The sequence below is a fragment of the Pseudonaja textilis genome, chromosome Z, assembly GCF_049901715.1.
Source record: "Pseudonaja textilis isolate UNSWEBS1 chromosome Z, rPseTex1.2, whole genome shotgun sequence".
NCBI lineage: Eukaryota > Metazoa > Chordata > Lepidosauria > Squamata > Elapidae > Pseudonaja > Pseudonaja textilis.
The window spans coordinates 110,458,383-110,470,839 of NC_142008.1; the positions used below are offsets into that span (position 1 = coordinate 110,458,383).

General features: G+C 42.6%; 1 protein-coding gene across 2 annotated transcripts in view; it reads left to right on the plus strand.

Moving 5' to 3' along the window:
* The first annotated feature begins 3,066 nt into the window (after positions 1–3,066).
* LPCAT4 (lysophosphatidylcholine acyltransferase 4) overlaps positions 3,067–12,457 on the plus strand; it is a 44,638-nt gene continuing 35,247 nt past the window's right edge. Inside the window, exon 1 of one of the 2 annotated variants that reach the window (XM_026722551.2) lies at positions 3,067–3,370. In XM_026722551.2, coding sequence (XP_026578336.1) covers positions 3,263–3,370 — 108 coding nt within the window. In that variant the 5' untranslated portion in view covers positions 3,067–3,262. The remainder of the gene's footprint in view (positions 3,371–12,457) is intronic. The other variant, XM_026722552.2, reaches the window with a different exon arrangement.

The following is a 12,457-nucleotide window of genomic DNA, read 5'->3' on the forward strand; positions in this document are numbered from 1 at the left end:
TTTTACCTTTGTTGAGAATCCTTTGATTAGGGTACTGTTTCTTCCCTGCTTGTTTATTTGATATTGTTTCTACCTTAACTCTTGCTGGCTAGGTTCTTTGATGTTTTTCTTCCTTCACATGTGGTTATATCAGTACTAGCTCTATACCTGTGCTTCACTACGAAACTATGTGGTCGGGCTTAGTTTTTGAGGAGGAAAATAAGGGGGAAATGCTGCCTCTGCCTATCAGCATCGATCGGTATTCATCTGGCTAGCATCCTGTCAGTGTGTGAGAGAGTTGAGGGCTGTTTGGAAACTGAAACAGTATTTGCTGTGTGAGCAAGAAGGAGACAGCAAGGAGCCTGGGTGTGGCTTAGTTCAACTGTTCTGTGCTAAAGCTGGTTGCTGCAGTGAAAATAAAACTGAAACTCCTCTGCTTGTGTTTTGCATTTGATTTCTTTTCAGGTGGGGAGGGGGAGTAGCATCAGAGCGTGTTAATAATAATAATATAGGAAATACTAATGCTCTGGTGGTCATTTTGAAAAATCCTTTCTTAGTGAGCACCTAGAAACCAAGAGGAGCATACATGCCAAATTTCAAGCTTATAGGCTTTACGGTTCTGGAGATTTTGTGATGATACATGAATGGTATTTCGCTTTTATATCTAGATTTTTCAGTCTCTGGAACTTGAAGATATAGGGACTTCAACTTCCAGAATTCCCCCCTCCACCTGCATAGAATTCTGGGAGTTGAATTCTCAGGTTGATGAGACTGAGAAACATTGGATCACATCAAGGCTGCCAAACTCCCGGCCCTTGGGCTCAATGCGTCAGGCATTGGCCATGCCCACATCCACATTAGAGAAGGGGGGGGGAGTCCTGATATGTCATGTGATGCTGCCATGATGACAGGAGTTTGACACCCGTGGATTACATCTTATAAACTTATACAAATTGAGTTTATCTCTATCTGTCCACTCTATCTGTCCATCCCTTAGCATTTTACAAGGAGGCTGGATTTAACATGTTGACAGATCCCCTTCTAAAATGGAACTGGATTTGCCTGCAGATTGAGATTAGGGACTTTTCATCACGGCTGCCAGGTGAGAGTCATGAACTCAATTGTGCCAATGTCCTACCTGCCTCTCCCATATAGTAGGTGTATTCTAACTCTATGTTTTCACAGTAATGTGGAAATTGCTACAGTAAATATTTGTGGCATTAGAAGGCTGAAATTTGAGATACAGGAATTTCCTGACTCACCAAGGCCATCTGGTTAATCCCCCTTTTTCTAAATAGGACAAGTGAGATGGAGAACTGGGTCTGGGCTTCCTTGCACCAAACAGGGACAGACAATTTCTAAAAGTGGCCCAAAAAGGGGAACTATCACATGAATCACTGCAGTTCAGAGGTGGTATTCAGCAGGTTCTGACCAGTTCTGGAGAACTGGTCGTGAAATTTTGAGTAGTTCTATTCTATATTCTATTCTATATTCTGTATTTCTGTGTTTGTTTTTTCTTGCCTAAATGTAAAATAGATCCTTGCTTTTCTCCCCATTGAATGTCATTTTGTCTGATAGGGCCCAGTGTTCAAGTCTGTCAAGATCCTGGTGGATCTTGACCCTATCTTCTGGAACGGGTCTCCAACCGAGTGGTATTCAGCAGGTTCTGACCAGTTCTGGAGAACCAGTAGTGGAAATTTTGAATAGTTCAGAGAATCAGCAAAAACCACTTCTGACTGGCCCCGCCCCCATCTATTCTCTGCCTCCCGAGTCCCAGCTGATTGGCTGGGTCTTCTTTGGTTGCCCTGCACAGGAGAATGGAGCTGGAAATCAGGTTAGTGGGGTGGGGAGGGAATGGAGATTTTGCAGTATCCTTTCCCTGCCATGCCCACCAAGCCATGCCCACAGAACTGGTAGTAAAAAAAATTGAATCCCACCACTGCTGAAGTTCCAACCTAACTTGTATCTCAATGCTCATAGAGGGGCTTTCTCTATTTTTATTCCACAACTACAAGCCTATGAGGTGGATTGAGCCGAGGATGAGTTAGCCCAGTGTTTCTCAACTTTGGCAACTTTAAGATGGATGGACTTCTAACTCCCAGATTTCCCCAGAACAATGTATGCTGGCTGGGGAATTCTGGGAGTTGAAGTCCATCCATCTTAAAGTTGCCAAGGTTGAGAAACACTGACAGCCGAAAAAAAACTGGAAGATGAAAGCTTCAAGTTTGATGCTTCAAATTGCTGTTATACTTAGCATCTAGAGACTATACTCTATTGGTTGTCAGAAGGAAGCTCATTTAATTTTAATTACAGTACATTGACATGTGGTTTAGGTTTTGTTCATTCGTCTTCATCCTGCAAGAGTACAGGTGTCCTTGAGCTGAATGTGACTCCATGAAGATATTTTGACAACAATGAAATGTGATGTGCTATTGCTGCCTTTGGGCATTTCTTTAGCTCCCTGTCAAGCCTAGCACGTTTGCCCTCCTAGTGGCATCTCCTAGTGGTGCCCTATCCATCTTAAGCAGTGCCAAACCCAGACAAGAAAGGCCATTTCTGAGACAATTGGCCCTTCATATAACACAAAGGGACTGAAGGGGAAGGGTTGTAGGGCCAGTAGAGAAGATGAGAGAGAAAAAGGATGGGGGAGGGAGGAAAGAAAGAAGGAAGGCAAAGGAGGGAAGAAGGGAGAGAGAAAAAGAGGGAAGGAAGGGAAAGAGAGGGAAGGGGAGGAAGGAAGGAGATGGAGGGAAAGAAGGAAAGTAGGAGAAGGAGGGAGAGAAAGAAAGGGGGAAAGAAGGGGAAGGGGAAAGGAAGGAAAGATGGCTCTCGACTTGGTGCCTTCCAGATGGTTTGGGCAGCGCTTTCCATGATTCCTCCTGGCTTCCCCGCTGATACCGACTTTTGCCTACGGGGAAAGGGAGGCTCATAGAGAGCTGGATGGTGGAGGAAACGAGGGCGGGAGGGATGGATAGAGCGCTGCGCAGAGATGCCGAATCAGCTTCTCCTCCTCCTCCTCCACCATCCGGTCCCTCCAAAACGAAAGTCCGTCCCCCAGCCATGCCGTCGCCGAGACAACCGCGCCGAGCACCGCCCCCTCCTTAGCATCCTGGCTCCCTCCTGCCGACCCGCTCCGGTGCCAGGGAGTCCCTCCAACCGCGGGATCGCTCGCTCTCCGTCCGCTCCCTCCTCCGTCTCGCCATCCTTCGTCCCCTTCTCCGACCAGGCCCCGGGCTCCGGGCCTTGGGGTCTCATCCCAGGCTGGAAGGGGGGGGATCCGGCCATGGAGGGCGGCTCGAACCGGGGGGCCCCGGAGGAAGACGAGCCGGCCGCGGCCGCCCCCAATCCCTTCGTCCATGAGCCGCGTCTCAGCCGCCGCCAGCAAGTCCAGGTAAGCTCCGCGCCCGCTTTGGGCGTCGGGCCGGTAAGGGAAGCCGCGGGCTGGGCTCTTTTATCGGGGCTGGGCTTGGGATCGGTAGCACGGAGCAGAACCGGCTGGAGCCCCGGAGGGAAGGGAAGGGCGCACCGGGGTTTGGCCTGGCCGCAGATCTCCGGGCGTTTCTCCTTGCAGCTTCTGGTTCCATCGCTCGGCCCTTTGGCGACCTCGCCTTGCGCAGCAGACGAGCGAGTTCCCTTGCGATCCAGTGCGAGGGGAAGGGCTCGGGGCGGGTTGGGGGTCCCAGCCAGCGGGTCACCTTCGGAGATGGAGATCTCCCGGTATGCCGGCGGGGATGACCCGATAACCCTTTAAGGCAGGGGAAGCGGTGGACGGGTGGCGGGCGACGATCCCCTACTCGGAGAAAGGGACAGATCGAAACGATCTTTATTATTACACACAGAACCCCAGAATTAACGGGGTTCTGTCAAGGGTTTCTTTCAAACCCCAGTTTCCTTTTTGGGGTGGGTGGGTGGGTTCGGGATTAAGCTGAGGCAGAAGTTTCCTTGAATGGACTTCCGGAAAAGCTGAGTGGAGGAGAGAGGTTGGGGTTGTGGGTGCAGTTTATCATAGGTGAGAGAATTGGGGGATGGGGGGAGCGGGGGTTGGAAAACGGTTCATATCAAATGGTCCCCAAAAGATGATGTTGAAGAGAGGCTGGTTGGATGCTAGAATTGGGAGGCTGCTTGGTTTGGGGAGTGGGGGGGGATACACTAGATTTTTGAAAAAGAGGAGGTGTCTTGCAAAGCCCCCTCCCTCCATGCAAAACGAAGAACAGGATGTTTTCAGGTTCAGGAGGGGATGGAGGTGGGGAGGTGAGATGCTGCTGCAGTGCATTGTGGGTGATTATGCAGTCTCCCCCCCTTCCCAAATCCATAACCCCCAACCCCTCCCAAACCCAAACCTTCCAGATTTGTTGGACTACAGCTCCTTCCCAACAGGGAGGGTTTCCCAGGGGGATAAATGCAATCCCCCCCCACTCCACATACACACATAAACACTCCTTGCAGGGGTGAATATATAGGGATCCTAATGGGGGGGATCTTGAAAATGCCTTTGTGTGGGAAGGCCAGAGAAGGCAGAATTTGAACCCCTCCCCTTGGCCTCAAACAGGATGGGGGGTGAGGAAGAGGGGAAAGTCTAAGGTCACTCTCCTCTCTCTGCCCCACATCTCCATCAGCAATTTCTTTAGCCATGCAGTAGTGCAGAAGGAAAACAGGGCCCTGGGAAATGTAATATAAAGGTTTTTTCCCCTATTACAACCCCCCACCCCCTTCTCTTCATCTCCCAGTCTGCAAGCAGAGCCTGATAGCCTAATGATGAGACAAGCACAAACATCTCTTCTCAAAACATCCTTTTCTTCCAGCTTTGTGTCTTTCCTGTTCTCTGCCTTGTTTCTTTATTTGGTCCTGTAGAGATTAAACATCTTTTAGCCGTTGGTTGGTCACAAAATGGAGCTGAGGGCTCCTTTTTCATTCCCAAGTCTGAAAAGCATCCTCCAACCTCTGGGATCTATAGAAATTTTCCCTGTGGTAATTTTCACCACCCTTCACCCTGCCATAAAATAATTATCTGTGAATGTATTGTTGTTGTTGTTGTTTTAAAAAAATTGCTCAGTTCTCCCCTTTTCCCTACTGCTTCATTTCCCTAGGGCTGAATATTCTTGTTTATCCTTATCAGAGCACATCTGAATGTTAGTTCCCTCCTTGCTTGAAACCCCTTGCTTGGTTCTGCCACTTCACCAAACTTGCCTGGTTATATATAACCTTAGTTGTAAAAAAAAATCTGCCCAATTGATTGGTTTGTGTTTTAGAGTAGCAGGAGGGTAAGAACCCAGGAAATGCATTAATTCAATGCTTCAGTCTGTGTTAGCCAAAGCCAGACACTGTTTCCAAGGGAAAAACGAGTTGTTCTTTTCAGTGTCTTTTTTGTAACTAATGTTAAGAGCTTCAGGCAGAGACAGAGAGGGAAACCATTAAGTGCATTGTATTATCCTTTGCAGAAAATAGAAACACTGCTTTCATTTTCATTTTAGACGGTGATGCTAAAACAGAGCTCACAAATCAGCGTTTCCCAGGTCTAGATTTATAGGGTTCCAGGGTAGGAGAGTGAGTTAGAAGGAGACAAACAATCTCTGTATCAATGTTGCTCTTTTTTTAAATAGTGATTTTATTAAGAATTACAATAGCAAAGACAAAAATGAATACAAACTAAAGAAAAAAATAGAAGGTGCAAAGAAGAAAATACTAGAAAGAAGAGCAGGGAAAAAATACTGCAAAAGAAAGAAATATAGAAAAAAAATATATCCAAAGGTACTTTTTTTCCCCAAGAGGCAACGGGATTTTCTGGTTTTTCTTTGAAGACATTTTGCTTCTCATCCAAGAAGCTTCTTCAGCTCTGACTGGATGGTGGGGAATGAGACAGAGCTGAAAAAGCTTCTTGGATGAGAAGCAAAATGTCTTCAAAGAAAAGTCCAGTTGTCTCTTGAAAAAAAAGCACCTTTGGGACAATCATAACCTGGATGGCTGAGAATCTCCATAGACATGAAAGAAATAATTCACCACAAGTATAAACAGTTTTAATAACTTATCACCTTCTCTTAACTAGAACAAATGATACCACAAGCCCATTAGTGGCCTTTTCCTTATAATGTAACAGGACACAGGAAGTTTATTGTATAACAGTCACAACTTTATTCAACACAGCATGAACAGAGAGTACAGATCATCCTCAAGTTACAACCACAACTGAGCCCAAAATTTATATTGCTAAGTGAAACATTCCCCTTTTTTTATTTATTTGAAGAATGACAATTTATATTGCAAGAAGAGATTGTTGTTATTTTTTAAAAATTATCTCCTTTAATTTTTCTCTCCTTTTTTTCTACTTTTTCCAACTGCTTGCCTTTTGCTACATGATTGTAATCAATACAGTTTCCATCTCATGCCCAGGCCTGAACCTTCCCTGCAAGGGGTCCAGATCCAGAACCCCTCCATAAGTATAGTATAACCACAATTGAGCCCAAAATTTGTCTCTCTAAGCGAGACAGTTAGTAACAGTCTGCTCCCTTTTACGACTATTCTTGCCACTGTTGTTAAGTGAATCACTGCAGTTGTTAACTTAGTGATGTGGTTGTGAAGCTTCTTGATTGACTTCGTGTGTCAGAAGGTTACAAAAGGGGATTTTTGTGACCTTAGGACATTGTAACAGCCCTAAGTATGAGCCAGTTGCCAAGTGTCCAAATTTTGATCCCGTGACCATGGAGATGCTGAAACAGTGGTGGTAAGTTTCTTTTTTTTTTCTATGACATTGTCACTTGGAACGGTCACTAAATGAAAGTTGTCAGTTGAGGCTTATTCAACATCAACATCACTTATTCAACAGCCTTCTCCCAAAAGTTAGAGATTGGATGGTATTTGTCCACTTCTTGTTGGACTGAGATCTGGCTTCTTGATGTAACTACAGGTAGTCCTCAACAGAAGTTCCATTTAGTGACCGCTTTAAGTGACAACGGCATTGAAAAAAGTGACTTAGAACCCTTTTTTCACACTTAATGACCGTTGCAGCATTCCCATGGACACCTGATTAAAATTTAGGCATTTGACGATGGACGAATACGTGTCCTAGGATAATGATACTGGAGCCCATCTTTGGGGAATTTCTCTCTCTTGGAATGGGTGTTTTGGGTGTTTTGGGAGCCATGTAAACAAAGTACAGATGCTTGGCAACGGACTCATATTTATGATGGTCGCAGCATCCCAGGGTTATGGGGCTCTCCCTTTGTGGCCTTCTGACCAGCCAAATCAATGGGGAAGCCAGTATTCTGACCTTCGTCAAATGTAATTAAACACAAACTTGTTTTAAAAGCAAAACCTATTTTAATGCAATGCTGGGAATTATTTTCATTCACAGCCAAAACTAACTTAAACAGATAAGCACAGAAAGGCTCCAAAGGCAGCACCCCACTCCCAGAGGGTCCTAGCCCCACCCCTGCATCGGATGCAGGACCCTCGTCCAAGACCTCTCCAGAGTCTCTGCCTGGTTTCTTTTCATCCTCACTGTCCGACTCCATTGCCGTCTGCACCGGCTGCCGGCGAACCGCAACAGCCAGATTAACTTAACTGTGTTACTAACTCAACAGCTGCGACAATGCATTTAATAACGGTGGCAAGAAAGGTCGTAAAACGGGGCAAGACTCACTTAGCATCTTTTCCTCGAATTGCTAATCTAGCCTACATCTTTGAGATTCCCAGAGTTTTTCATCCTAGTTCAGTGTGATGCTGCTTTTGAATTATGCAGGTGTCTGTGTGTGTGTGTGTATGTGTGTGTGTATGTGTGTGTGTGTGTGTGTGTGTGTGTGTCTACAGGTAGTCCTTGACTTATAACAGTCTGTTTAGTGACCATTCGAAGTTGCAACAGCTGTGAAAACAGTGACTCACAACCATTTTTCACACTTTTGACCATGGCAGCATTCCCCGTGGACACATGATCAAAATTCAGATGCTTGGCAACTGACTTGTATTATGATGGTTCTAGGGTCCCGGAATCATGTCATTCTCTTTTTTGCGACCATCTGGCAAGCAAAGTCGGAATCCCTTCACCGTGTTAATTAACTTAACAACGAAAGTGGTTCATTTAACAACTGTGGGAAGAAATATCGTAAAACGTGTCAAAATTCACTTAACCATCTCACTTAGCCACAGGAATTTGGGTTCAATTGTGGTCGTAAGTCAAGGACTACCTGTATATATGCAGAGAAACACATACAATTTGAGAGGGGGGGGGAATAAATTCCAATGTTTTATGATTGTCCATTAAATCAAAGAGCAAATGATCCAGATTATACCATTGGTGTCCATTGATGTCATTTGCAAAATGATACCATCATTTGAACGGCAAAATCATGGTGAAATTTGATTCACGGCATGCAAAATCCTAGTTGGATCAAGATCTCGCGATTTATTGTTAAGCTGTTTAAGATTTCTTTCCCACCATTTATAAAAACAATTGGAATGCACACACAATACATTGCCTTGGCAACCACAACCAGTTTGGGACAGATCCATGGAAATGTACAAGCACAGTTCTGATTTACTGTTGCACATCAACAGGAAATTCCCAGGTTCCCTGGGTTGCAGAAAGAGCTTAGAAACTGATCAGCTCCCTTTCTTAATCTGCCGAATTAATTAATGCACTTTCTAGACTTCTGCACCGTAATGTTTTGGTCAGCATGAAATTTAGTATGTGGGAGTGTAGCCACTAGAATTTTATCCATGTTGGTTAAGTGTCAGCCTGACTAGGTAGAACAGACAGGAAATATACCCAGATAAAATAATTATACTTGATTGTAAAATAGTGCAAGATCAGATGATGTGGAGAGACCTGGTCAATAGAATCATCAAGAGTCGGATATGACTGAATTGATTACTTACACCACCACCATCATCACTTTATTGTAAAACTGCTTTATAATTTGGCAAGTCTGAAAATATACTTTTCATTCCATCTCTTCTACAAGTAGTCCTCAATGACCACAATTGAGCTCAAACTTAACAAACAAGACTCTTGAGTTTTATTCCCTTTATACAACCTGTCTTGACACAGTTAAGTGAACCATTGTGGATGTTAAGTTAGTAACTCAGTTCTTAAGTGAATCTTGTCTTCCCCGTTGACTTTGTGAATCTTAAGTGAATCAGGTTTCCCCACTGATTTTGAAAAACTCACCTTTTAGGGCCACTGTAATTTTGAACTGTCACTAAATAAATATCGTATCAAATGACCTAAACACCAAAGCTCACTGCAACAGTATTGCCAAAAAGGCTTTAAGAGTTGTAAAATTAATTTTACAAAGCTTCTTCTATGGTATTACTGATTTGCAAACTAGGGCATTCAAAACCTTTGCTAGACCAATACTTGAATTTAGCTCTGCTGTCTGGAATCCGCTCTGTATATCAGACATTAATACAATTGAGCGAGTCCAGAAGTATTTTACAAGAAGAGTATTACACTCCTCTGTTCGCAACAGAATACCCTACACCACCAGACTTGAAATTCTAGGCTTAGACAACCTTGAACTACGCCGGCTAAGATTGGATTTAAGCATAGTACATAAAATCATATATTACAACGTCTTACCAGTTAATGAATATTTCAGCTTTAACCGCAACAACACAAGAGCACACAACAGATATAAACTAAATGTAAACCACTGTAAACTCGATTGCAGGAAGTATGATTTCAGCAACAGAGCGGTCAATGTCTGAAACTCACTACTTGATTCTGTTGTCACCTGCTCAAAACCCCACTCCTTTAACTCAAACTAACCTCTATTGACCTCACCCCATTCGTAAGAGGTCTGTAAGGGGGGTGCATAAGTGCACAATTGTACCTACCACCCCCGTCCCAATTATTAGTTCCTATTTCTTATATTTAAACTTACGTTGATTCTTATTTCTATTGTATTGTAAGCTTTTGACAAAATAAAATGAATGAATGAATGTTTGCAGGTTGAAATCTTAATTGTATACCACGGAAGTGCTTTGACTAATAGGAGATTTTTTCAAGAAATATCAGAGGTGCGCATTATTGGAAATAGGATGTTGGACGTGTTGACAAGAGATGCCCCGTGAAACAAAATCTTGTCTTACCTTCCAAATTATTTCCAGCTCTTGCCTAACTCATCTGAATGACTTGTGTCACTCATATCGAATGACCATAATAAGAAGACTTTCCAGGTCAGATTGCTTCAGTACCAATCATATTTAAATCCTCCCTTGTGGAAATTGGTTAGAACTGGAAGGCGGAAGGAGAGATTGATTCAATTGCTGACTCAGATTACAAAGCAGAGGTGGAATAAACCAGGTTCCAGGCTGATACTTTGTATATATACTTTTTTAAATGAGTAAACATTTAAAACATCTGGTTTTATCTAATAAGGTGTTAGTTTTTGCTAATTAGGTGAGCACGTCATAAAGGTTTGTCTCAACTATTATTATTTTAGCTAGTGACTATGTATTGTAGTACCCACATATCTGTTAGACATCCGGTTGCAAAAGGCTTTAATTGTCTTTTAAGTACAGTGAAAACTCACTGTTACATTCCTGCCTCTGTTAGAAAAATGTAAGAATTGCCATGAAAAGCATTCATCTTTCGTGGCCAGGAAAAGGCTTGCCTTTACTTCTTTGGGCCCCAAATCTCAGATTTTTTAGCAGAGGAAGAGAAAATGATGGTTTACAGAAAATAATGCAGGTAGACCTCTCCTTACCACCACAATTGAGCCCAAAAAGTGTATTGATGAGTGAGGAATTTATTAAGTTTTGCCCCATTTTATGACTTTTCTTGCTACATTTGTTAAGTGAATTGTTGCAGTTGTTCAGTTAGTAACATGGTTAAGTGAATCTGGCTGTCCCAATTAACTTTGCTTGTCACAAGGTCAGAAAAGGGATCACATGACCCTGAAACACTGCAAACATCATAACTGTGAGTTCTTAGCCAAGCATCCAACTGCTCATGGAGATTCTGCAACAGTCATAAGTGTGGAAAATTGTCATAAGTCACATTTTCAGTGCTGTGAAAATGCAGTGCAGCATCCCCATGGTCACATGATAAAAATTCAGATGCATGGACACTGGTTCATATTTATGATGGTCACAGTGTCCCAGGGGCCATGTGGTCACTTTTTCTGACCTTCTGACCAGCAAAGTCAATGGAGAATCCAGATTTATTTAACAATCATGTTACTAACTTAACAAATGCAGTTGATTCACAACTGTGGCAAGAAAAGCCGTAAAATGTGGCAAAACTCACTCAACAAATGTTTTACTTAGCAACAGAAAGTTTAAGTTGCATTGTGGTCAAGTTATACTTGAGGGCTTGTCAAAAGCCAGCTGGGAAGGCTAGAAATGGTTACATAAAAACACAACTCTGGGACAGTTTCACTGTCATAAATATACCCCGATTGCCAACCAATTTAATTTTGATCACATGATCATGATATAATGGTTGTAAACTAGCCATAAGTCAGCTTTTTCAGTGCTGTAACTTCCAACAGTCACAAAATTAATGCTTGTAAGTTATAGGTTACATTATTTTGTTAGGATACGTTTCTGTTTCCTATGATATTCCTGGCTGAAGAATTAAATTTTAAGAGCAATCTGATCTGATTTCCCTAAGAGTAAATTCTTCTGAATCCATCTGGATTTCTGATTGGTAGGTTTATAAAATGGTTTTCATGGCAAAAATCCAGAATTAGCCAGCCTTTCCTTCATTTTAGAAAGTCCTCCTAATTTCTCGGTTGAGTCTTGGAAAACCTGAGGTTTCCTAGCAGTTTCCCAGTAACCAGACCTCAAAAAAATAGTACAATAAATTATTGAATGTTAAAAACAAAAATCAGGAAAATAAGAAGATGGAAAATAGCAAAAAAGGAATGAAATGTAAAAAAAGAAGGAAAACATAGAATTATGACTTCCGGCTTTCTTCCCAACCAGCAAATGCCATTTTTCCCCTGCCTCTTTAACTCCTTTTAAATCCATTAATCCTCCACTCAGTCTTCTCTTCTTTCAACAAACGTCCATATTAGGCTTCCTTATATGAGAAGGCATTTCATCTATTCTCCACTCAAAAGACTTTCCAAGGATGCCATAAATCACTTTAAATTTATTTTTGACATTGATGAATCATTAATAGAAGTTATAGATCTCAGGTTGAAAACGATAGCATTATGCTTTGATTTTTCATAATTCACTCTTGAGTTACTACACTGAGGGACTGTATGGCTGGTTGTATGGTGTTTTTTCTCTCTCTCAGAATTGACATTTGTGGATGTAAGAATAAGTTTTATTCTTTTTTCTGCTATGATTTTATATGTAGTTGGTCCTCAAGTTATAGCTGTTCATTTAGTGATGATTCAAAGTTACAGCGGCACTGAAGATGTAACTTACAACCATTTTCCACATGTACAACCTTTATGATAGCCTCGGGGTCATGTGATCAAAATTCAGATGCTTAGAAACCAGAATGTATTTATGATGGTTGCAGCGTTCC